This window comes from Macrobrachium nipponense, chromosome 3 (assembly GCF_015104395.2).
Source record: "Macrobrachium nipponense isolate FS-2020 chromosome 3, ASM1510439v2, whole genome shotgun sequence".
NCBI lineage: Eukaryota > Metazoa > Arthropoda > Malacostraca > Decapoda > Palaemonidae > Macrobrachium > Macrobrachium nipponense.
The window spans coordinates 121,328,743-121,351,175 of NC_087202.1; the positions used below are offsets into that span (position 1 = coordinate 121,328,743).

The 22,433-nt window shown below is 41.7% G+C and overlaps 1 protein-coding gene across 1 annotated transcript in view; it reads right to left on the reverse strand.

Annotated features, from left to right (window-relative positions):
* Positions 1–22,433, reverse strand: part of LOC135222013 (exportin-7-like) — a 364,750-nt gene that overhangs the window by 214,966 nt on the left and 127,351 nt on the right. The window contains exons 14-16 of the mRNA XM_064260138.1: positions 13,722–13,869; positions 13,277–13,436; positions 12,139–12,329 (exon numbers count right to left, since the gene is read on the reverse strand). Coding sequence (XP_064116208.1) covers positions 12,139–12,329; positions 13,277–13,436; positions 13,722–13,869 — 499 coding nt within the window. The remainder of the gene's footprint in view (positions 1–12,138; positions 12,330–13,276; positions 13,437–13,721; positions 13,870–22,433) is intronic.

Consider the following 22,433-nt stretch of genomic DNA (forward strand, 5'->3'; position numbering starts at 1 on the left):
CGGTTAGAAAGAATCTACCTTCCTTTTTTGGTTCGCAGAACGCCCAAATCAAAACAGATTACATCTTGCCAGCTCGTACAGAGCGAAAGAGTGAGTCCCTCCTTGTTTCTTGACATAAGCCAGAGCGGTCGTATTGTCTGAGTTTATCTGTACGACCTTGCCTCTGACTATGTGTTCGAAGCTCTTTAGCGCAAGGTGAATTGCTAAAAGCTCCTTGCAATTTATGTGCCATGACACCTGTTCTGCTGACCAGGTGCCTGACACTTCTTTGGATCCCAATGTTGCACCCCAGCCCGAGCTCCGACGCGTCTGAGAACAATGTCAGGCTTGGGTTCCGTACTTGCAGGGATACTCCTTTGTTTTCTTTTAAGGGAATCAACCACCACTTTAAATGATTTTTTATTTCCTCCGAGATTGGAAACGTGTCCGAGAGCTGTCCTGTCTTCCAACTCCAACTTCTTCTCAGGAAGAACTGAAGCGGACGAAGATGTAGTCTTCCTAGGGGAAAGAACTGTTCGAGCGAGGAAAGGGTCCCCAGAAGGCTCAGCCATTCCCTCGCTGAAGTGCGCTCTTTCCCTAAGAAGTTCGATACCGGGGCACAGCCTTTCCTTATTCTCTCTTGAGAGGGAAAAACTCGAAAACCCCGAGAATCCATCTGAATCCCCAGATAAACCACGTTCTGGCTGGGGATCATCTGAGACTTCTCGAGGTTCACGATCAATCCCAATGATTTTGTCAATTCCAGTGTTGACAGATCCTCCAAACACTGCTTTTGAGACCTGGCTCTGATGAGCCAGTCGTCCAGGTACAGGGAGACGTTTATCCCTTTCAAATGTAAGTGTCTTGATACATTTTTCATCACGTCCGTAAAGACTTGAGTAGCCGTGGAAAGGCCAAAACACAGGGCCCTGAACTGATAGATTCTTCCCTCGAACATAAATCGAAGGTACTTCCTCGACGAATGGTGGATCGTGATGTAGAAATATGCGTCCTGAAGGTCTAGGGACGCCATCCAATCTCCTTGACGCAGTGCTGCAAGGACTGAAGCAGACGTTTCCATGCTGAACTTCTGTTGTTTTACGAATTTGTTCAGCGCACTTACATCCAGTACCGGTCTCCATCCCCCCGAGGCTTTTGCTACAAGAAACAAGCGATTGTAAAACCCCGGGGAGCTGCGATCCAGCACCAGCTCTATTGCTCTTTTGTCCCACATCTGTTCCACCATCTGACGAAGAGTATCCATCAGAACAGGGTCCCTGTATCTGGCGGACAGTTCCCTCGGTGATGTTGTCAAGGGAGGACTGTCCCTTAATGGGATGTAATAACCCTTCTTGATGATTGACATCGTCCAAGGATTCGATCCTATGTCTTCCCAGGCTTTCGCAAAGAAATGTAACCTGTCTCCTACAGGTGTTTGGAGGATAGATTTCTCACTTTCCCTTCTTAAAGGGATGGAAGGAAGACCTGCCCCTTTTCTCGGTTGACTTCCTTCTGGCGATAGATCTAGCTGGAAGGCCTCCTCGAAAGGGCTGCTGCTGAGCTGGACGAGCCACTTTCTTTTCCTCACTGGCCACAGGTCTATTTTTCCTTGAGGATTGTCTAAGGAGATCCTGGGTGGCCTTTTTAGTCAGTGAATGGGCAATATCCTTCACCAACTGCGAGGGAAAAAGATGTTCTGAGAGAGGCGCAAACAATAAGGCGGACCTTTGCGAAGGAGAGACGGCCTTCGTGAGGAACGCACTGTGAACCGCCCTCTTCTTTAAAACTCCTGCACCAAAGAGGGAGCATACTTCAGCCGATCCATACCTGAACAGACCTTATCAATTGCATGTGAGGATGGCTAATTTAGGGTTTTCTGGGTCCAGTTGTTCCTTTTCATGAGACTTCTTGGCAAGAACCCCAAGGGACCAATCTAGGAAGTTAAAAACTTCTAAAGTGTGAAAAAGTCCATTGAGGAGGTGGTCCGTTTCCGAAAGACCCCATGTTACTTTTGCTGAATTCAAGGCGTGTCTTCTCGATGAGTCTATTAAACTCGAGAAGTCTGACTCAGCCGAAACGGACAGAGACAATCCCATATTCTCTCCCGTTTCATACCAAATGCCTCTCCTCCCCGTAAGTTTAGCAGGAGGCATACAAAAGACTGTCCTTCCTAACTCCTTCTTCTTCTTGAACCAGGAGTCAAGAGATTGTAGCGCCCTCCTCATAGATATAGCAGGCTTCATTTTTAGGAAAGAGGAAGACTTGTGCGTTTTCGTGCTCGAAAACAGGGAGCGTGGAGGAGGAGGAGCAGCTGGCGTTAAAGAATCTCCATATTCTTCCAAAAGAATGGACGAAAGAACTTTGTAATTAGAAAATCCTTCCTTCATTTCATCCTCCGAGGCATCTTCTGGGTTCATAGGCTCGGAAGGAGAAGGCTCCCTTCTTTCCTCTGTTTCTTCCCTTACTCTCTTCCTTTCTGAAGAAGCACTTCTAATTGGAGAGGGACTAAGAGTTACTCTCTCTTTGCTAAAAGATTGACGCTTGGATGACTCCTGTCGGATGTCAGGCTCTTCATGCAGGGAATGCGCCTGGCGTACGGCAGGAGTATCTCGCCTGGAAGGAGTAACGTGTTTGGAATACTCCTGGTGCTTGGCAGGCGCAACGCGCTTCGAATACTCCTGGCGTCTGGTAGGCGCATCTTGTTCCGAATACTCCTGGCGCCTGGGAGGAGTATAAAGTTCCGAATACTCCTGGCGCCTGGGAGGAGTATTAAGTTCAGAATACTCCTGGGGCCTGGGAGGAGTATCGAGGTCCAAAGACTCTTGGCGCCTGGCAGGAGTATGTCGCTCCAAATACTCCTGATCTTTGGAATGCGTATGGTGTTTAGTAGGAGAATTGATCATGGTAGGCGCTTTTCGTTTAACAAGTGCTCTACTCCTAACAGGATCTTCTTCTTCAGTTAAATCTTGGCGCTTGGTTGAAGATCTTGAACGTTGTACCGAATATTCTGGCTCTTTGCGCCTACTCGGAGCCTGGCTCCTGGCTGGCGCCAAACTCTTGGCAGGAGTAACTTCCTTTCTTACTTCTCTCCTGTCTAACGCATCCATTCCCTGGCCGGAGGTATATGGTCCCGCCTGTGCTACAACCTCCCACCCCCGGAAGGCTCGTTGCGCGTGACAGGGGATCGGTATTTAGATCTTTTAATAGGAAGCCTATCATCCTTCTTACGAGTAGGCTCCTTATAAAGAACTCCTACCAACGAGGCTAATTGTTCCTGCACATTCATTAAAATTTTCCTGGTTGAGGAATCTTTCGAATCAGGAGAGGGAGATCTGGAAGGCGCTCTAGGATCTCCTCCAGACCCAGAGTCTGATTGTTTTCTAGCCTTCTTTATTACCGAAGGCGCATCTTCTTCAGAGAAGCGCTCGGGGCTAGAATTGAGCTCATGTTCTTTCATACTCCTCTTCAGCGGACGGGAAAGTTTCGACTCCTTCCATCCTCTTCTCGGAGAAGCGAACTAGAAGACGAAAAGCACTCTCGAAGGACGCTTTTCCTATAGCGGTCCTTGGCAGTTTGTGATATGATAGATTCTGCCGAAGGGACGCCTGATCGTTGGGGATTCTCCACAACCCCCGTACGGCTTTCGACTTTCCTTCTCCTCCGGGCCAGGGAGCTTGGAAGAGGTCTAGGCCTGGGAGCGTCGCAGAGACGACCAGACGCCCCCTCCACTACACTGGGGACACTAATATCACTAGCGAAACCACATTCACTTTCCTTACCTTCCAATGCTGCCATTTTTTCCTGCATTTTCTGAAGGGAAGCTCTGAGTTCCGCTATTTCCGAAGCAGAACTAGAGGGATTAGCAATTTGTGAACGGGCTGAAACAGAATGGGCATGATTATCAGAGGAAGAAGCTACAGAACTAGACAGTAAATCACGAGATGTAGACATTCTGCGGGTTTTGTAAGCCGCTTTCCTCTCTCTATCTTTCTCTAACTTCTTCAAGTAAGAAGTTAGATTCTTCCACTCTTGCGCACTCAGTTTCTCACACTCGTTACACGTATTCTCAATCGAGCATTCAACCATTCTACAACCACTGCATGTAGTGTGAGGATCTACCGAAGCTTTCGGAATCCTCACCTTACAGCCCTCATTCACACACACTCTGAAACTAACACTAGTCAGACATATTCACGAATTCCAAAACCAAGTCCAAAATACAGTCCACGATAGCGTATGCCAAACAACGATCCAAGTATGTCACCAAATATCAGCGAGAGATGATCAAAAGCGTTGTGAAAAAAAGAATTCTAGTCAGGAGGAAGTAACAACAATGTTGATACCACCGGCGACAGAGAGAATCTGATTAGAAAACGGGAATGGTTCCTAGTCCTGCCACCCAGAGCAGGGCGGTAGATCACCTGACCTACCTGTAGCGAGTGCCGCGAAATTTGAATTTCTGTCGGGGACGACGGAGTCGATAGCTATGTATATATCTGACAGGTAAGTTGAATGTATGAAAACTGTTTTTAGCGTCAAGTCCATGTCGGATGAACGACGCAAAGGCTCATATGGAGCCTTAGTGAAACTTCTCAGAACCAAGGAAACATTCCACATTGGTGGCTTGAGCTTCCTCGGAGAACTCGATTGCTCAAACCCCTTAACCAGCAAGGAAAGTTCCCAGGATGAAGAGATGTCAATACCTCTAAGACGTAACACTAAACTCAGGGTTGCCCTGTAGCCTCTAATGAGAGAAATGGATAAACGTTTCTCATCCCTGAGGAAGGTAAAAAAAAAGTCTGTTATGTGCTGAATAGAGGTTCCAAGTGGAGAAAAACCCCATCTATGGCACCAACCATAGTAAATTGCCCATTTGCCTTGGTAAACTGCAGAGGTCGACCCTCTGAGACTGCTGCACATATGCCCTGCTGTCCTCTGAGAAAAGCCTCTCGTTCAGAGGAAATACTTGATAGCCTCCAACTGCGAAGAGACTGGGATTCTACTGACTGGTGGAACCTTTCTAAATGCGGCTGGCACAGGAGATGCCGCCAAGGGGGAATTTCCCTTGGAACCTCTAACAACGACAGCAAATCTGGAAACCATTCCACTTGAGGCCACAGAGGGGCTACCAAAGTCATCCTGAGACCCTGAGAATTCATCAGCCAGTTCAGGACTTGACAAATCAAACAAAACGGTGGAAAGGCATACACATCCAGCTTGTCCCAAGGGTGTTGTAAAGCATCCTCCGCTAAACGTAAAGGATCTGGAACCATTGAACAGAATATCCCCAGTTTTCTGTTGAAGCAAGTTGCAAAAAGGTCCAGCATGGGTCTCCCCCAAACCTGGAAGAGCTTGTCTGCTACTACCTGATGAAGGGACCACTCTGTGCCTAGAATCTGGTCCTGACGACTCAGTTTGTCTGCGACCACACTCCGTTTGCCTGGCTGAGAGTTCTACTGAATTGCTGACTGCCCACTGGTGAACCTCGACGGTCAAGGCGTGAAGTTGACATGAAACTAGGCCTCCCTGCTTATTCACATGAGTGACCATGGTGTTGTCCGACATGCGAACGACAGAATGACCCTCTACTTTCTCCCGAAACTCCTTCAGACCCAGAAAGGCCGCCTTCAACTCAAAGACGTTGATATACTGCTGTTTGTCCTCCAAACTCCAAATGCCTGAGGCAATGAGGCCGCCTAAATGAGCCCCCCAACCCGTGAAGGAGGCGTCTGCAAACAGAAGGAAGTCTGGGAGGACAGAACGCAGAGGAACACCCTTCAAGAGATTTCGGTTGTCCAATCACTAACGAAGGTCTTCTCTCACTTCCAGAGACAGACGAGCCCTTAAAATGGGCAGTCCCCTGCCAGAGACCAGACTCCCCTCAGCCTCCATTGTAGAGAACGAAGATGAAAACACCCACGAGGGACCAGCTTCTCCAGGGAAGGCAAAATTCCCAGAAGAACCTGCCACTGATGAGCTGACTGATGTGGCTCTGACAAAGTTGCGTGCACACTACCACCACTCGCAACTTCTCCAACCTCTGATCTGATGGGAAAACTCTTGAAACCGCCATATCGATGACCATGCCAAGGTAGAGAATCCTTTGACTGGGTACGAGATTTGACTTCTCTTGGTTGACCACGATGCCCAGTTCCAGACAAAACCAAAGCAGACAATTTCTGTCCTGCAGCAGCTTCTCCCTGAAACCTGCCAGGACCAACCAATCGTCGAGGTACCTCAGCAAACGGATCCCCTGAGCATGGGCCCAACTTGACACAAGAGAAAAGACTCTTGTGAATACTTGAGGGGCTGTGGTCAGCCTGAAGCACACGACTTTGAATTCTAAGACCTTGTCTCCGAGAGAGACAAAGGAACTTCCTGGACGTTGGATGAATAGGGATCTGGAAGTATGCGTCCTTCAAATCTATCGACAGCATGATGTCGCCTTCCCTCACAGCTGCTAACACTGAACCTCTTCTTCCTGATGAAGTGATTCAAGGTAGATAAGTTGATCACAGGCCTCCAACCTCCCGACGCCTTGGGCACCAAGAAGAGGTGACTGTAAAACCCCGGAGACAGACGCACCACTTCCTCTATTGCATCCTTGTCCAGCATCTTCTGCACTTCCTCCCGGAGAGCCAAGAACTTCAAAGAATCTAGGGATACACCCACCTGAGCAGAGGCTTGTCCCAGAGAGAGGGAGAGAAGTCGAATGGCAGCAGATACCCCACCCAAAAGACATCTACTACCCACTTCTCCGCCCCATAACTCTGCCACTTGGCCCACTGGCCTGCTGGGCACCCCCCCCCCCCAACCCATGGCACAGGAGGGAGAGGCGCCTAACCTACTGATGACCCCCTTTACCTCTGGCCCTGGGGCCCCTTCTCAGCTTTAAGGAACGGGAGCGAAAGGGACGTTGGTCCTCTGACCTAGGCTGGGACGAAAGGGAAGGGCCTGCAGAAACCAAACTCCTTGAAGGCCTACCAGGCGACGACTTTCGTGACTGCTGCTAGGCAGGGGGAGGAGGAGGAGGAGCCAGATGTCTCCAAGGATGAGACTCTGACTTAGCCCTGGATAGGTGCGATGAATCGCGCACGACCCAAGGAGTATATAAAAAAAAAAAAAAATTTCCTATAAATCATCATCTATCTCGAATCTGGGTGTGATCAACCTGCGAGAGGCCAGCAGTCCACACACTACAATCATGTCAGAACCTGCGTTCGCCATGTCTTTGTCCTTCCCCCTTTTCTGGGGAATTGCTCGGGTTGAATGTGTGGGGGATTGAAAGGCAAAGTTATAAGTAGTGATTTCCTGTCTAACACTGTTGATACTGGTATAGGCTTGTATTGTTGGAAACTGTGGGTGTATGGTGTGTGTACAATATGCATGCCATTGGTTTTGGCTGAGATGCCTTATGTTGCCATTTGGTCAAATTTCATTCGAATGCCAATTTCTCAGTTTTGCATTTTTTTTGCAGTGCTCATCAACAATGGCAGGCAGTGTTCTCTGGGCATGGATGTCAAAAGTTACTTCTAATGGAATTAGAAAGTGATGTTGATAATTTAGAGGTTGCTGACACCTCTATGGCAAACAAGGGTTGGAGGCGAAACAGATGACCTTGAAATAACTACGATAACAAGAGGGCGAGATGGGGGGAGTAGTGGGTCTGTCTCTTTTTGTGACAGATTACATCAGCTTATGTCAATAAACCATCAACACACTGTAGGTAGAGAGAGAGAGAGAGAGAGAGAGAGAGAGAGAGAGAGAGAGAGAGAGAGAGAGAGAGAGAGAGAGAGAGAGAGAGAGAAATAAAATTTCTGAGCTTTATCTTATAACATGTTCTTATAGAAATCTTCCTAACTGCAATAATGGCTAAACACCCTCATATATTAATTAAAAGAAAGAGTGATAGGTTCACCATAGCAAATTCAATCTATAGTTTTGTTAATGCAAGTCAGATAGTTCAGGTGACAGATTTGGCAGTCGAAGTTGTTGTGGATTGTGGCCATATTGTTTACATGCCCGAAAGGTGAGCTGGCATATCTCTATATATAGTCTTGTTTTCTATAGAATTTGTGATATGTTGGTATATTTTCATGCATAAATATCATATCTTATAATAAGTCTTATTGAAAGATATTGCGGCATCAGCTGCATTTAACTTGTAAGTTGAATGCAGCTGATGCCGCAACATCTTTCAATAAGACGTGTTTGAAAGAGGGTCTCCTTCCAATTATAAGAAATTTTCAAGGTGAACCTAGGAGGTAAAAAAAAATGACCTTTAGATTTTGCCCCGATATAACAGTAAATTACATCTTAGTGCAGATTTTTACATAATTCCATTCTAGGATAATATGAGTTTATTCTATAAAAAAAAATTAGCCACTTCCTATTTCATTTAGGTACCAAAAATATTTCGTGAAATTATGATAATCTTTTTTGGCCAAAACAACTTGCCCCTTTTTTTTTTCTCTCTTTTCAAATTTTGACCTCTATGGGGTCCGACACCTTTCCTGGCACATATTGTTAATAGTTGTTTCAGGAAGGATTCCCTCCATTTTTGTGTATATAGCTTATTTTGTAAATATTTTTTTAAATTATTTTTTGTATATAATTATCTTTTTAAAATATTCGTAATAAATACTTAATTTGCAGATGGGTATGATTCATCTTTTCAGTAGTGTTCGGCAATAGTGAAATTGATTTTAGAAATTAAAATGTAGAGCATAGCTACCTATCCAGGGTTAGACACAGCCTGGTGCACTAATCTGTCTTTTGTGTCAGCCCGGTGCAGGTCTATCGCATCCTCCATCTCGGTCCGAGGGGACAGAAACTGAGATTCCAAAAGATCCCCATTCCTCAATGCCAGCAAGGACTCAGGATCAATCGATCTTTCCATCCTGGATAAAGCTGCGTCTCTTCTAATCAGAAGGTTAGCCCATAAATTAACACTGGGTTGTGCAAGATACAAGAACACCTTGCCTCCAGACTGCAACAAACTGGCAAGAGAGGAAGCACTCACCAACCCATCTGGGGACCTGTCAGAAGCTATCTTGGCAATGACACCTGACCAGAAGTCCAGCCAAGACACCGTCTGCAACATGGAGGCTGCCGTAGACTCCAAAGCTGAGGCATCCTGCAGAGACAAGGAGGGACCCACCGACCTCACCTGCTCCAAAGTCAATCCTGGCTTCAGACAAATGATGTCCGGGTTGAGATGACGCGACATCAAGAAAGCAGTTTGTAGCATAGTACTTCCTATGCCTCGTGAGAGGCGGGGGAAGCAACTTGGCAGAACCCCTAGAGTGAAGCGATCTGTCCCGATTTGAAACCAAGGCGTTAACCTTATGTAAGAACGACTGGACATGTCCCAACAAGGGAAATTGAAACGATGACTTGGGATCTTGCATAGCTCCCAGCAAGGCTTCCAAGCAGGAAGGAGTGAAAGACGACCGAGCCCAAGTCCTACTCTCCAAATTGTTGAACCCCTGAATGAGATCGAAAACTTCTGTAAAGGAAGACAAAAACTCTTGCGAGTCTCCCTCCTCCTGCTCCGGCAACGGAGACTGACGATAAGAAGGATGTGCAGCCTTACCTAAAGCGCCTTCCTCGGGTAAATTAACGAAGAGCCATCAACCAAACAGCGAGAGACACTCCAACTAACTTGTCTGGGCTGGATCCAAGCACCAAGTCCTGGGTCCAAGCACCAACCACAACACTATGGACATCACTACGCACTTTCCCAACAGATGACTCTTGAACATGGCCACGTACAGGCACGTGCAGGGTGGAAGCATGTACATGCGTAGGTGAGGAGTCTCGAACACTCAAAATAGAACAAAATACAAAATACCCTTGAAGTCGAAACCGGGAAGTACCAGGAAGAGGGGCAGCCAAACACTCCTGCTGCACTAACTCTGCGCTCACAACCTTCGACCTCTTGACAGGCGCCTTGAGATCCTTAATGCGACGAATAGGCCCTGGAGAAGAAGCGGAAGCACCTGCAACATGTGCACAAACGTGGGAGGTTGCAACACACTCACGACTCAATGCAGAGGACAAAGCAGCCACTGCAGACCTCACAGGGGAAGAAACGCTAACACACTCAGTAACGTTGACACTCACAGGAACACGGGCATGCCGCTCCTCACTCGCAAACAAAGAAAGGGCATAGTCCTTAGCCTTCTTAAAGCTTGATATGCCGAAGTGGCGGAGATGGGGGAGAAGGAGAGGAAGACCGCACTAGCCCCTTACACAATCTCTTCACAGGAGGCGGGGGTAACGCAACATGCTTGATTCCAGTCCTCCCAGCTGAACATGGCAGCAAACCTATCTTCTAAAGTCCAATCTCTAAGAACCGCCTGGCAAGAGAAGGGGCCTACAGCATGGAAGGGAGATGCAGTGAACTGGATGGCAGAGATGATGTTACGGCAGGAAATGATGATGTCACAGACGAGCGAGGCAGTGCAGTGGAGACAACTGGGAGTGACGTCATCGATGGAAAAGATGTCATAAGTGGCGATGACATCACAAATTTCCCTCAATCCAAACAGGAAGCAGATGCCACTGGTGTAGGGATACAAAATAGCTGACCCTATGACGTCACTAGCAGGGCTGACACCATGGCTTCCCTCTGACTCGAAGAAGCAGCAATCGTCACTTGCGGAGCATTACAAAATGGCTGACCTCAGCTACCAACGAAGATGCGGCCAGGAGGAGCAGGGAGGGCTTGGACAGCGTGAGGAGGGGGTGGCAAGCATCCAAGAAGTGTGTCAGCAAACCCTTCAAGGAGGATGGACCCCGTAGCCCAAGTGTCCCCCAGAGTGCCGCCATTTTGGACACCTACAAATCTGAAATTAATGAAACTGATGAAAAAGCCTCCTCCTCTCTGGAATTAAATCAACTCCCAAGGAAGAGGGGCGACATTACACAATAAATCAGCCTGAGGGCCTCCCGATACTTCCAACGATGAATCAATGGAAGAAAAGGAAGGGGACAAAGGCACAACACTAATATGGGGTGTGACAGTGGCAGGAGGCGAAGCATCGGGAAGAGAAGAAAAACCCTCCCACGAAGAAAGAGTAGAAACTCTATGATGCTCCCTCTTACTATAAAATAACTTCCACTGCTCTCTAGGCCATGCACAGCATTCCGTGCAGGGATTTGTTATTGTACAAATGTTAGAACAGCAACTACTACAAGTAATGTTAGGGTCTGTCGCTGAAGAAGCCAAAAAACGAGAACACGGAAAACCTGGAAGTCCGGGGCACACACTTTGACAAGTCCGAGAAAGAGCAGAGGAAGCCATAATAAAAGCACACACAAGACAGAAACACAAGCAAAAACAGGCAATGAACCAGGTAAAGGCAGAGAGAGGTCAACCACAACTCTTGTTCAGGCGGTTTAAGAAAAGGCTGAACGCTGTGATGTGGGTGCGTGGTCCTTGACCACTTTTTACCCAATATACGCACACGTTGGCAGATCTCACAAGATTCCTTGCTTTCATCAGTGATTTAACCGGATCCAGCTGGGCGCCAGAAATTATCCTATTGTTAAGATCGAAGGTTTGCTCGCATAAGAACAACTCTTTGTTCATGGGCTAATGAGAGAGCTTCATTATTTTCTCATGAAAATCCCCAGAAAAAAGGGGACAACTCATGCATAGATATGGCAAGAAGTAAAAGTTATATATATGTGTATGTGTATACATATGTATGTAATGTGTATATGACTTCACATTCACTTCCATCCATATATAAAGCAGAATAGATGCTAGTATAACCTTTTCTTTCTGGGTTAAACGGACTCTACGGTAAGTTGGGACAATGCGGGAAGCAGCATCTCGCTGATCATGCGTCATGCGGTACCGAAGGGGTTAAGATACAACAATCATAAAATTGCAATGTAGTACCCCTAGTGCATTGTGTTCATCCTTAAATATATACACGAAGGTCAAGAGCACTTTTGTGTTGTGTTTGGACAGACTAGGCCAGTTACTCTGGGAAAATCGCTTACAGTAACATGGACATACAAGGATCTACATTTACTTGTAAATATAACTTAAAAAATTAAAATAGCAGTATGTGGTCTTTTCTGTAGGAATGCAAAGAACTACATTACATTAACATTGAAAAAAATATTTAATTACAAAACACTCACCATATGTACACATGACTTTACTAGCCTCTCGGAAGAGCAGGATACCATTAGGTGAGGATACATCAAACTGAAGCCTCTGAGATCTGTTTTGAACTAATTCTGCAAAAAGTTTCAGGACAGGAGTTGTAACCTGAGGATCATGGCTCCAGATTTCAACACCACTGACTAGAACACCAGTATAAGTTGGGTATCCGATGAACTGTTAAGGAACAAACACATATTAGCAGATTATATAAAATTAAAATTCATTTATTTCACCTCTTTCAAGTAGTCTCCTAACATGGAATCCAATCATCAAAATAATGCTCTCAAGCATAATCAAAATATTCAAATTTTAATAGTAATGGCACTTGCTCATCACACAGGTAAGTCCTTAATTCTTCTAATAACAAGTCAAAACTAAGAAAAACTATGAACTTTGGAACTCATACATAGGATTTGCTACATGGGATGTGAGAATATTTGCCTTTAGATGAATGTATTTGAAATGATTTTTGGAATATCTTTGAGGTAGTAACCCAAGACAACTGAACCACACATCTACATTCTCATAGGGACAACAAAAGATGGTGAAACTTGAACACTGTCATAAGATAAGACAGGTAGATCAAGAGTGAATGGATGAAAAGATGGTAGAAACCCACGAAGCTGTGAGATAATGCTGATAAAAACCTTTAGCTATCTAAGCCACAATGCACTAGATGGCAGCTACCCCTACAACTGTCCTTATAGAGAATTATAAGAATAGAGATCTGTTTAAAAATGACTTTCCTGATGTATATAATGTGTATAAATCTAATTGAAGTCAATAATATTTATCAAAGAAACATATTTACTTAACCAAGATCTAATCTAAGGTATTTTAACACCTTGCATACTCAATAGTCTTTGAATGATCTCATGCTCAAAGCTACCTTGCATAAATGTTGATAAATTACATCTACACTTCATGGTTGTGTGAGAACTACTTGGTAGGGAGAGAATGAGAATGAAGTCTTGTAGTAATGTGTGATGGAAATGACTATGATGTTGGACATGTATGTCTCCAAATACGACAAATTATTCAAAAGCACATGTTCAGCTCCTTTTGTAAAACAATAATAGTCAAAATTCTATAAATTTACTGTATAAAGGATACATCCAGTCAAAAAGCATCATGTATGATGTTTTGGTGTTGAATGCATAAGCAAGACCACGTAAATCCCTCGCAAGTCCTATCAATCCCTTCTTTGCTTCCTCTGCTTGAAATACAGGCGTTTCTGCTTGAGCTAAAAGTCGGCCAACACTATCAAATGCACCTGAAGAATGGATACAAAATGGCTATCAAACATTTTGACGGCCAATGTTATACAAGAAGTTTTAAAACATATACTGTAAACTCACAGTTGCTCAACACTACAAAATGCACCTGATGAATGGATACAAAACAATCCTCAAGCTTTTAGATGCTCAATACTATAACAAAAATAAGTTTTCAAACATTTACTGTATCAATTTCTTTACAAAAAATTAATGAAAAACAAAATAAAATAGCAACATCCAACACAACTGAATACTAAAAAAAGACTCTACACACAACTTACTAGTAATGGGTAGCATAAACTGTGTGAATTTTTCTTCATCTTCTCCTAAATCAACCATTAGTAAACGACCTAGAGAAGTGTAAAATAACGTTCTACTTCTCATTTCTTGTACAGAAACACCCACTCCAAGAAATGGAAAGTGTTCACTCTGGAAAAGACATTGATGAATTTGAAAAGTAATCTTAATTATTTTAATTATGTGGCAACAACTTACTGCATACTACTTGAATAATATTTATATCTAACAAGATGTAAATTAAATGCTTCCAAGGTAAATTTAAATTGCAATGTAAGCTAAATCATATTTCTTGACTAAGCATTACAAGTAAACTTAATAGTCTGTAGATATTAAAAACTTACAACTATTCATGGCAATATTTTCAGAAATCACAACAAAAAATATTCAAAATAACAAACTGGAGTAAACCACAAATTTCTACCTTTGTCATCATTTGAAATAGTACTCAGAATCTCAAGGGTTGACATCTACACAACCCTGAATCTAAAAAGGGCAAGTGCCCAAAGACCATTCAGCTTGTTGGAAATGACTTTCTATGCCAGTATATATCTAAATCAAGAGATGTATTTATTGAGATTTTACAATCTTGCGAGCTCCTATACTAATAGCAATCTTATCACAAGCAAGATTTCCAATAGCAATTTTATTAGCAGGGTCTTCTTACGACACTCAAATTTTTACATAATAAGACTATATTATCGCTTCATGGGCAGGATATATTTAATCTAATAACATTCAATGCTTGTAAACACCTGGTTATCTTTGTTTCATCATCATAACAGTTCCCCACACTTTAAAATTTCCACCATTTTATTTTTACTGCACACATTTCTGCTGCATACTAAATTCCAGCTAATACTAGCTTTACATTCCATTGTGTTTTTTTTGAACACCAAAAAATTTATATTTCATTTATTTTTTAAAATACTGAGCATCTCAAGGTACCCGTTACACATTTGATACATGGCACTGAATTTCCAGCTGCATCTCTCCACAGATTCCACTTAGTTTTGAAACAACTACATTCTTTGCTTTCTCACTGGTCACTCATGTCTAGAGGTACAGTCAACCCCGGGTATTCGCAGACTCGCACAATCGGATTTCTCTCTGGAACATATACCCCCTTTATTCGCAGGAAATTTGCCTATTAGCTGTATTTTTCTATGAGAAACCTCCACAAATTTCTGTTTTTTTTATTTTTATCAATTTAATCATAAAATGGAATTTTTGTGATAAAACTTTTTAACTAACAAAATAGGCAGCTTTAAGCGCTTTTCTAGGGGTTCCAACTATTCGCAGATTTTAGCTATTCACATGGTGGTCTGGTACCCATCCCCCACGGGTAAAGAGGGAACACTGTAATGCATGTCAGAAAAGAAGTAATATAAGTATTCTGAATGATTTTCTTCATAAAGATGTGAGCTGAATATTACGCCACTTCTCACTAACCCACCAACATTGACAATCATGTCAGGAAGACTGTGGTTACAGGTTAACCCTTAAACGCCGATTGGACGTATTAAACGTCGACGAAAATTGTCTGTTGGGTGCCGAATTGACGTACAAAACGTAGACGCAAAAAAAGTTTTTTTTAAATTCGCGGAAAAATGGTTATAGGCCTACTTGGCGAATACTTTTGAATCACACACTTGAGGGATGCTGGGAGTTCACAGATCAAGCTGTTGTTTTGTTTACAATCGTTACCCAGGCATGGAAGAGCAAATTTCTTTCTTCTCGCACTAAAAAGCATCAGCGACACATCTCAGAAATTATTTCGTCACATTGACATAATTTGTGCACCATTTTATATAACCCGTTACATAGAGTTTTATATATGAAAATGTGCGCAATTTCATGTAGAATACAACAAAAAACAATCCATAATTGTAGCTTTTATCAGTTTTGAAATATTTTCATATAAATAACAATAAGTGCCAAAATTTCAACCTTTGGTCAACTTTGACTCGCTAAAACTCTTATATTCTAGTAACATTCAATCATTTACCTCCATTTTACAACAAATTGGAAGTCTGTAGCAAAATATTTCAATTTATGGTTAATTTATGAAAAAAACTTTTTCCCTATGTCCGCGCGGTAATCTTCCGAAAAAATCAGAAATTTTCTCGTCCGATTGTCGTAATGTTTGCACCACTTTATATTAGCCGTTACATAAAGTTTTATAAATGGAAATGTGCGCAATTTCATGTAGAATACAACAATAAACAAACCCATCGTTGTAGCTTTTATCAGTTGAAATATTTTCATATAAATAATGATAAGTGCCAAAATATCAACCTTCGGTCAACTTTGACTCGACCGAAATGGTCAAAAAATGCAATTTAAGCTAAAACTCTTACATTCTAGTAATATTCAATCATTTTCCTTTATTTTGCAACAAATTGGAAGTCTCTAGCACAATATTTTTATTTATGGTGAATTTTTTTGGGGGAAAAAAAAAATCCTTACGTCGGCGCAGTAACTCTTCCGCAAAAATCAGAATTTTTTTGTCCCGATTGTCGTAATGTTTGAACCGTTTTATATTAGCCATTACATAAAGTTTTATATATGAAAATGCGTGCAATTTCATGTAGAATACAACATAAACAAACCATCGTTGTAGCTTTTATCAGTTGAAATATTTTCATATAAATAATGATAAGTGCCAAAATATCAACCTTCGGTCAACTTTGACTCGACCGAAATGGTCAAAAAATGCAATTTAAGCTAAAACTCTTACATTCTAGTAATATTCAATCATTTTCCTAATATTCAATCATTTTCCTTTATTTTGCCAAAACAAATTGGAAGTCTCTAGCAAATATTTTATTTATGGTGAATTTTTTGTTTGGAAAAAATCCTTACGTCGGCGCAGTAACTCTTCCGAAAAAATCAGAAATTTTTTGTCCCGATTGTCGTAATGTTTGAACCGTTTTATATTAGCCATTACATAAAGTTTTATATATGAAAATGTGTGCAATTTCATGTAGAATACAACAACAAAAACAACCCATGGTTGTAGCTTTTATCAGATTTGAAATATTTTCATATAAATAACGATAAGTGCCAAAATTTCAACCTTCGGTCAACTTTGACTCGACTGAAATGGTAGAAAAACACAATTGTAAGCTAAAACTCTTACATTCTAGTAATATTCAATCATTTACCTTCATTTTGCAAAAATTTCAAGTCTCTAGCACAATATTTCGATTTATGGTGAATTTTTGAAAAAAACTTTTTCCTACGTCTGTGCGGTAACTGCCGAAAAAATCAGAAATTTTTTCGTCTGATTGTCACAATGTTTGCACCGTTTTATATTAGCCGTTACATAAAGTTTTATATATGAAAATGTGTGCAATTTCATGTAGAATACAACAATAAACAACCCATGGTTGTAGCTTTTATAAGTTTTGAAATAATTTCATATAAATAACTAAGTGCAAAAATATCAACCTTCGGTCAACGTTGACTCGACCGAAATGGTCGAAAAATGAAATTGTAAGCTAAAACTCTTACATTCTAGTAATATTCAAACATTTACCTTCATTTTGCAACAAATTGGAAGTCTCTAGCACAACTGATTTATCGTGAAATTTTGAAAAAAACTTTTTCCTTACGTCCGCGCGGTAACTCTTCCGAAAAAATCTGAAATTCTTTCGTCTGATTGTCGTAATGTTTGCACCGTTTTATATTAGCCGTTGCATAAAGTTTTACATATGAAAATGTGTGCAATTTCATGTAGAATACAACAAAAAAACAACCCATGGTTGTAGCTTTTATCAGTTTTAAAATATTTTCATATAAATAACAATAGAAAAAATTTCACCTTCGGTCAACTTTAACTCGACCGAAATGGTAAAAAACTGCAATTGTAAGCTACGACACTTACAGTCTAGTAATATTCAATCAATTACCTTCATTTTGCAACAAACAGGAAGTCTCTTAGCTCAATATTTTGATTTATGGTGAATTTTTTAAAACAACTGTTTTTTACGTCCGCGCGTTACGAATTCAGGCATCATATTGTGATAATATTTTCTGTGTTGCTTTAATAGTTTTACAATTTTTTATATACCAAAATCATCGCAATTTAGTGTACAATACAACGAAAAAATCATTAACTCATTAGCTTTAACCGTTTTACTCACAGCACAATTTGTATACAATTATATATGAAATGTTTTTTTCGCGCTGTCATATATTCCAATTTTTATTTAAGATAATGATATTTTTTTCATTTCTGATGGTTGGATACTAAACTTCAGGCAATGACAAAAAAAAGGAGCCAAAAATTGAACTATTAATCTTGAAAATGAAGCATGCTGTGATTTAAAAAAAAAAAACTTTTTTCCGCTTCGGCACTCACTTGCGAATGCCGCCGGCATACGGGACACACTTTCGGAAATACTGGCTCGGCGTTCAAGGGTTAAATAGAACATTCTGGGCAAAAGCGACTATGGCAGGAGAAAAGTTTTGATAATATATGCTACAGGAATAATAGCATAAAAAGTTTAAGTTTCCATTAGTCTGAATCAGAGCACTGGGGTGTATGAAATTTGAGTGATTGTTGTAGATTTGTAAGCAAAAGTGATAAGGATGAAATAAAAATTTCAATATAACGGAATGTGACAAAATGCTTGGACAGAAAAGTGGATGCAGAAAGACAGCAAAACTGTTATGGGAAAGGCTACAAAAAATTGAAAATAAATTGGAAAAGTAATGAACAGACAGAAGCATTATTCTGAAAATCTATGGAACACAAGCAACAGATAAGAAGAGTGACTGACTGACAAGGTTACACTAAGAGGTTAGGGGAGCTATTTGGAAGATTTTTCAAATGCAGCCAGGAAACCAGTCATTGATGCTGTAGCTTATATGGGAACATTATAATGGAGGAAATGGGACCACTGGAGTGAGAAAAAAAATAACAACAAACACATGACAAGGAAAGGGGTACATAGGAAAGAGTGAAAAGTACTACTATTAAGGAACACTACCATTGGACCACACTAACCAAAGTACTGGAGAATGTTCTGGAAGAAGGGAAGCAAAACTAATAAAATCTGACAAATGTCTGGTGGACTTTGTGGATTATAAGAAATCTGAATAGGCACTTGCAAGTCTGATGCAATTACACAGGCAGAAATAAGCAAAAAAGGAGAGATTAACTATATTATTCTGGATTATAAGAAATTTCAGAGTAAAAAAACAAGCAATTCAATGGACAGAATGAAGACAAGCTTTATGAAAGATGGGATCTGAAAGACAATACCACAAGCATCATAAATACATTGGGTATTGATTGGCTGCTTAATGTTTAGCATGGCACAGGAGGGAGTTACATTCACATTATATAAAAGGAGGCTTGAGGTAACTGTTACATATATACAAACTGGTTACTCACAGCAGAATCAATGGTAAAGGTAACAACAGTTACCAGATATAAGAGTAAACAGAACTGTATTAAAAAAAACTGGCAATTGAGAGAAAGAAAAGGTCTGTGCTACATTACATAGCAGAAACATGGACCCTTATAAAAGAGGGGAGGAGACTTTGAACATGAATGACCACAGAATGTGAACAAATATTGCTGAAATGCACTGAGAAAATCTTATATTAGCATGATGTATTTCAAGATCACAAGTTGATATTCTTAGCATTCAGAAATTTGGCCTAGGAAATAACAAGTGGAAATTACCAAGGACAGATGACAAAAGGTGGGAAAGCAAGAGATGTATCTCAAAGTATGGTTTGGATGCATGATGAAAAACAGAGAAATGCAGTTACCTTATTAGATTTGTTTATGCCACAAAACATGGTTCTCGTATCCAATCAATCAAATATTACCCTTCTTCCATGCAACGAATTAGTACCCATCAAGATCTTACACTAAATATGCTTCCCTGTCCTCCAATAACTCTTCCACTACCAGTCAGTTCTCAGTGCCCAGCATGATACAAGGATAAATGTGGTAAAGGGAGGGCACTCCTCATAAAATTAATAGACTTTTATTGAAAAAGGTAGCGAGCTCCAAGTTCTATTTAAAAGGCAAATAAAGAGATGGCATAAACCTTGTGAGCCTTAACCTACAACTGATAAAATCCTCCACTGAAACAAAAGCACATTAAGTAGTTAAAAGTCAAAATGAGATCCTGTTCTTTGAGATGAGACTACCGATGACTCTTAAGGAGAAGAGAGGCATAATTCTTCAGTGTAATGAAAATATCCTGATTGAAAGTACAGGATACAGGAGGTTGTTTTTCCAAGAGGACAAAGATAACTACAGAAATATAAAAGAATACTCCATCAATTCCACCAATCTGAGTCAGTCTTAGCCCTAACTTACAGAGTGAAGAAAAATTGCAACTGATGACCAGCCATGAGAGAGAAAGACCTCGACCAACTAAGCATGAAGCTTGCTGACATGTTTGGAGGAGGTCACAGCTAGCATAAATACCAACCTACGCCAAACCCAAGAGTGAGGCATACCTATGAGGCTCATAGGGAGGTTTGAAAAAGCTGTCCCAACACCAAAGGCTAATCCAAACCAAGTAGTTTTACCACTGATCTGCAAACCGACAGGCAAAATGGCAATGAAGATCTGAGGTGGCATGATCATTCTCCAAATCTATACCATGTTGAAAGAAAACCTGATAGAGAACAGTGTAATCACCATGAATTGGTGACAATGACAACTTCTTCACACCCTGAAGAAACAAATATGATCAATTACTATCCTGATTAAATCTAGAAAAGCTAATAAAGGGGGGCGATACCCAATGCAGCAATCTTCACAAAACCATTTTTCTCATAGACAACACTTGCGTACCCTATACAGAAGAAACAACTGTGAAACTTGTGGGTGTACAGATGCTTCAAAAGCCTGTGATGTTGGCATGTGATCCGGGACTGCAGATGATTAGGTCCGCGATATTCGTGAGCTGCTACTAATGGGGCTAGAGAGAAGCAATGAGTCACGCATATATCCACTGGGGAACGTCTGAGACTTCAAAAGAACCTAGTAGATAAGAGTTTGGAGGGAGGAAAGGCATAGGCATCCAGACACGATCAACACTGCAGTCAGGTGTCCACTTGTGCCCCAAACTGGGAGATCTTTCTTAAGCTGGCGTTGAGCACAGTAAAATTCTGAGCAGGTTCATCAACACATGCCCCAGCCTAGCACAGGGTTCAGCAAACATCCATATGAAGTGAGCACTTAGACAGCAGAATCAGGGTGTTTCTGCTAAGGGCGTATGAGACTATGCTACAAATGCCCGACCTGATGGGAACACTGTGATTTCTCTGTTGAGGTAATGTTTCCACCGCCAAGAGGCAAAAAAATTCTGAATGAGTTCCCCTTAGTTTTGTTGTTAAGCATCGTGGTAGTATTGTGTGATATCACCACAATGCAATACCCTGATAAAGATGTCACAATGGTTTACAGGTCAAAGAAAAATAACAAATTTTAGAATCAATTTGTATCTTTCATAACTAACAAACCTGGGGTCTTAATAGGATATTTTAAGCAAGGAATCTGTGAGATCTGGCAACACTTGCGTAAACGAGTGAGATCTGGTCGAAGACTGCGTCTCACCCCATGATAATGTCTTTTCCTAACCGCCTTGGAGAGTAGAAGTTTACGCTTTGCTCTCCTTCCAAGCCTGTATGCCTGTCACTCCTTGGAAAACCTGTGAACCCTGGCCTGAAGATCCAACTATGCTTTGCTCTCCTTCCAAGTCAGTATGCCTGTCACTCCTTGGAAAACCTGTGAACCCTGGCCTGAAGATCCAACTTAGCTATCTATTGACCCATCTGAACATCAGGAAGTCTGGATCTGTGGAGCAAGAGGAAGACCAGACATCAGATTCTCTTTCTGCTAGTATCTTTGAAGCTCCTGCAGAACCTCATCTGTGACAAGCCTCAATAAGGTAAGGTGTCTTGAATGGATGACACATTCCAACAACTTGCAAGGAACAGGTGTTGGAAAAGGATCATGAAACAGCAGTGGGGAGCCACCACCATGTGCCTGATAGCCCAATTACCAGGACATTGCTGTCATGCAGGAGAAACTGTGGAGCCTTATGGCTGCCCTCTCAAAGGCAACCATGTGATGACGCATTCTGGCCTCTGACAGGCAAACCAACTCCTGTAACATGTCAGTCTGCAGGCCAAGGTACATGGCTTGAGTGTAAGGTGATAGACTGGACTTCACCAAGTTCAACAGTAACCCCAAGGACTGGCCCAGCATTATGCAAATGACCAGATGACAAGATAGCTCCTACTTAAAAGCTGCAATGACCAGCCATTGAGGTAGCAATGTAAGCAAATGCCTAGAGGATGCACCAAGGGCCAAGGCTGACATCAAAAACAGAGTTCTTATAAACAATTCAGGAGTTATGCAGGAGCAAAACCAGGGGCTTTGAGCTGTAACATCTTCCTCTACCATACAAACAGAGGGGGGATCCTTCTTGGACATCAAGTGAAATGAAACACAAAAGTCTTCTCTCAAGTCCAATAAGGTGAAGAAGACTAGCCAAAATCAAACAAAAACCTCTTTCAGTTTTCTTCTGAAGATGGAAAAAGAAACTCGCAAGATTATTTACTTGTAATACTATGTAAATACTTACAATTTAACAAGTTAAGCTTGGTAATCTTGTGGGTCTCTTTTTCCAACTAGCCAGAAAGATAGATTTAAA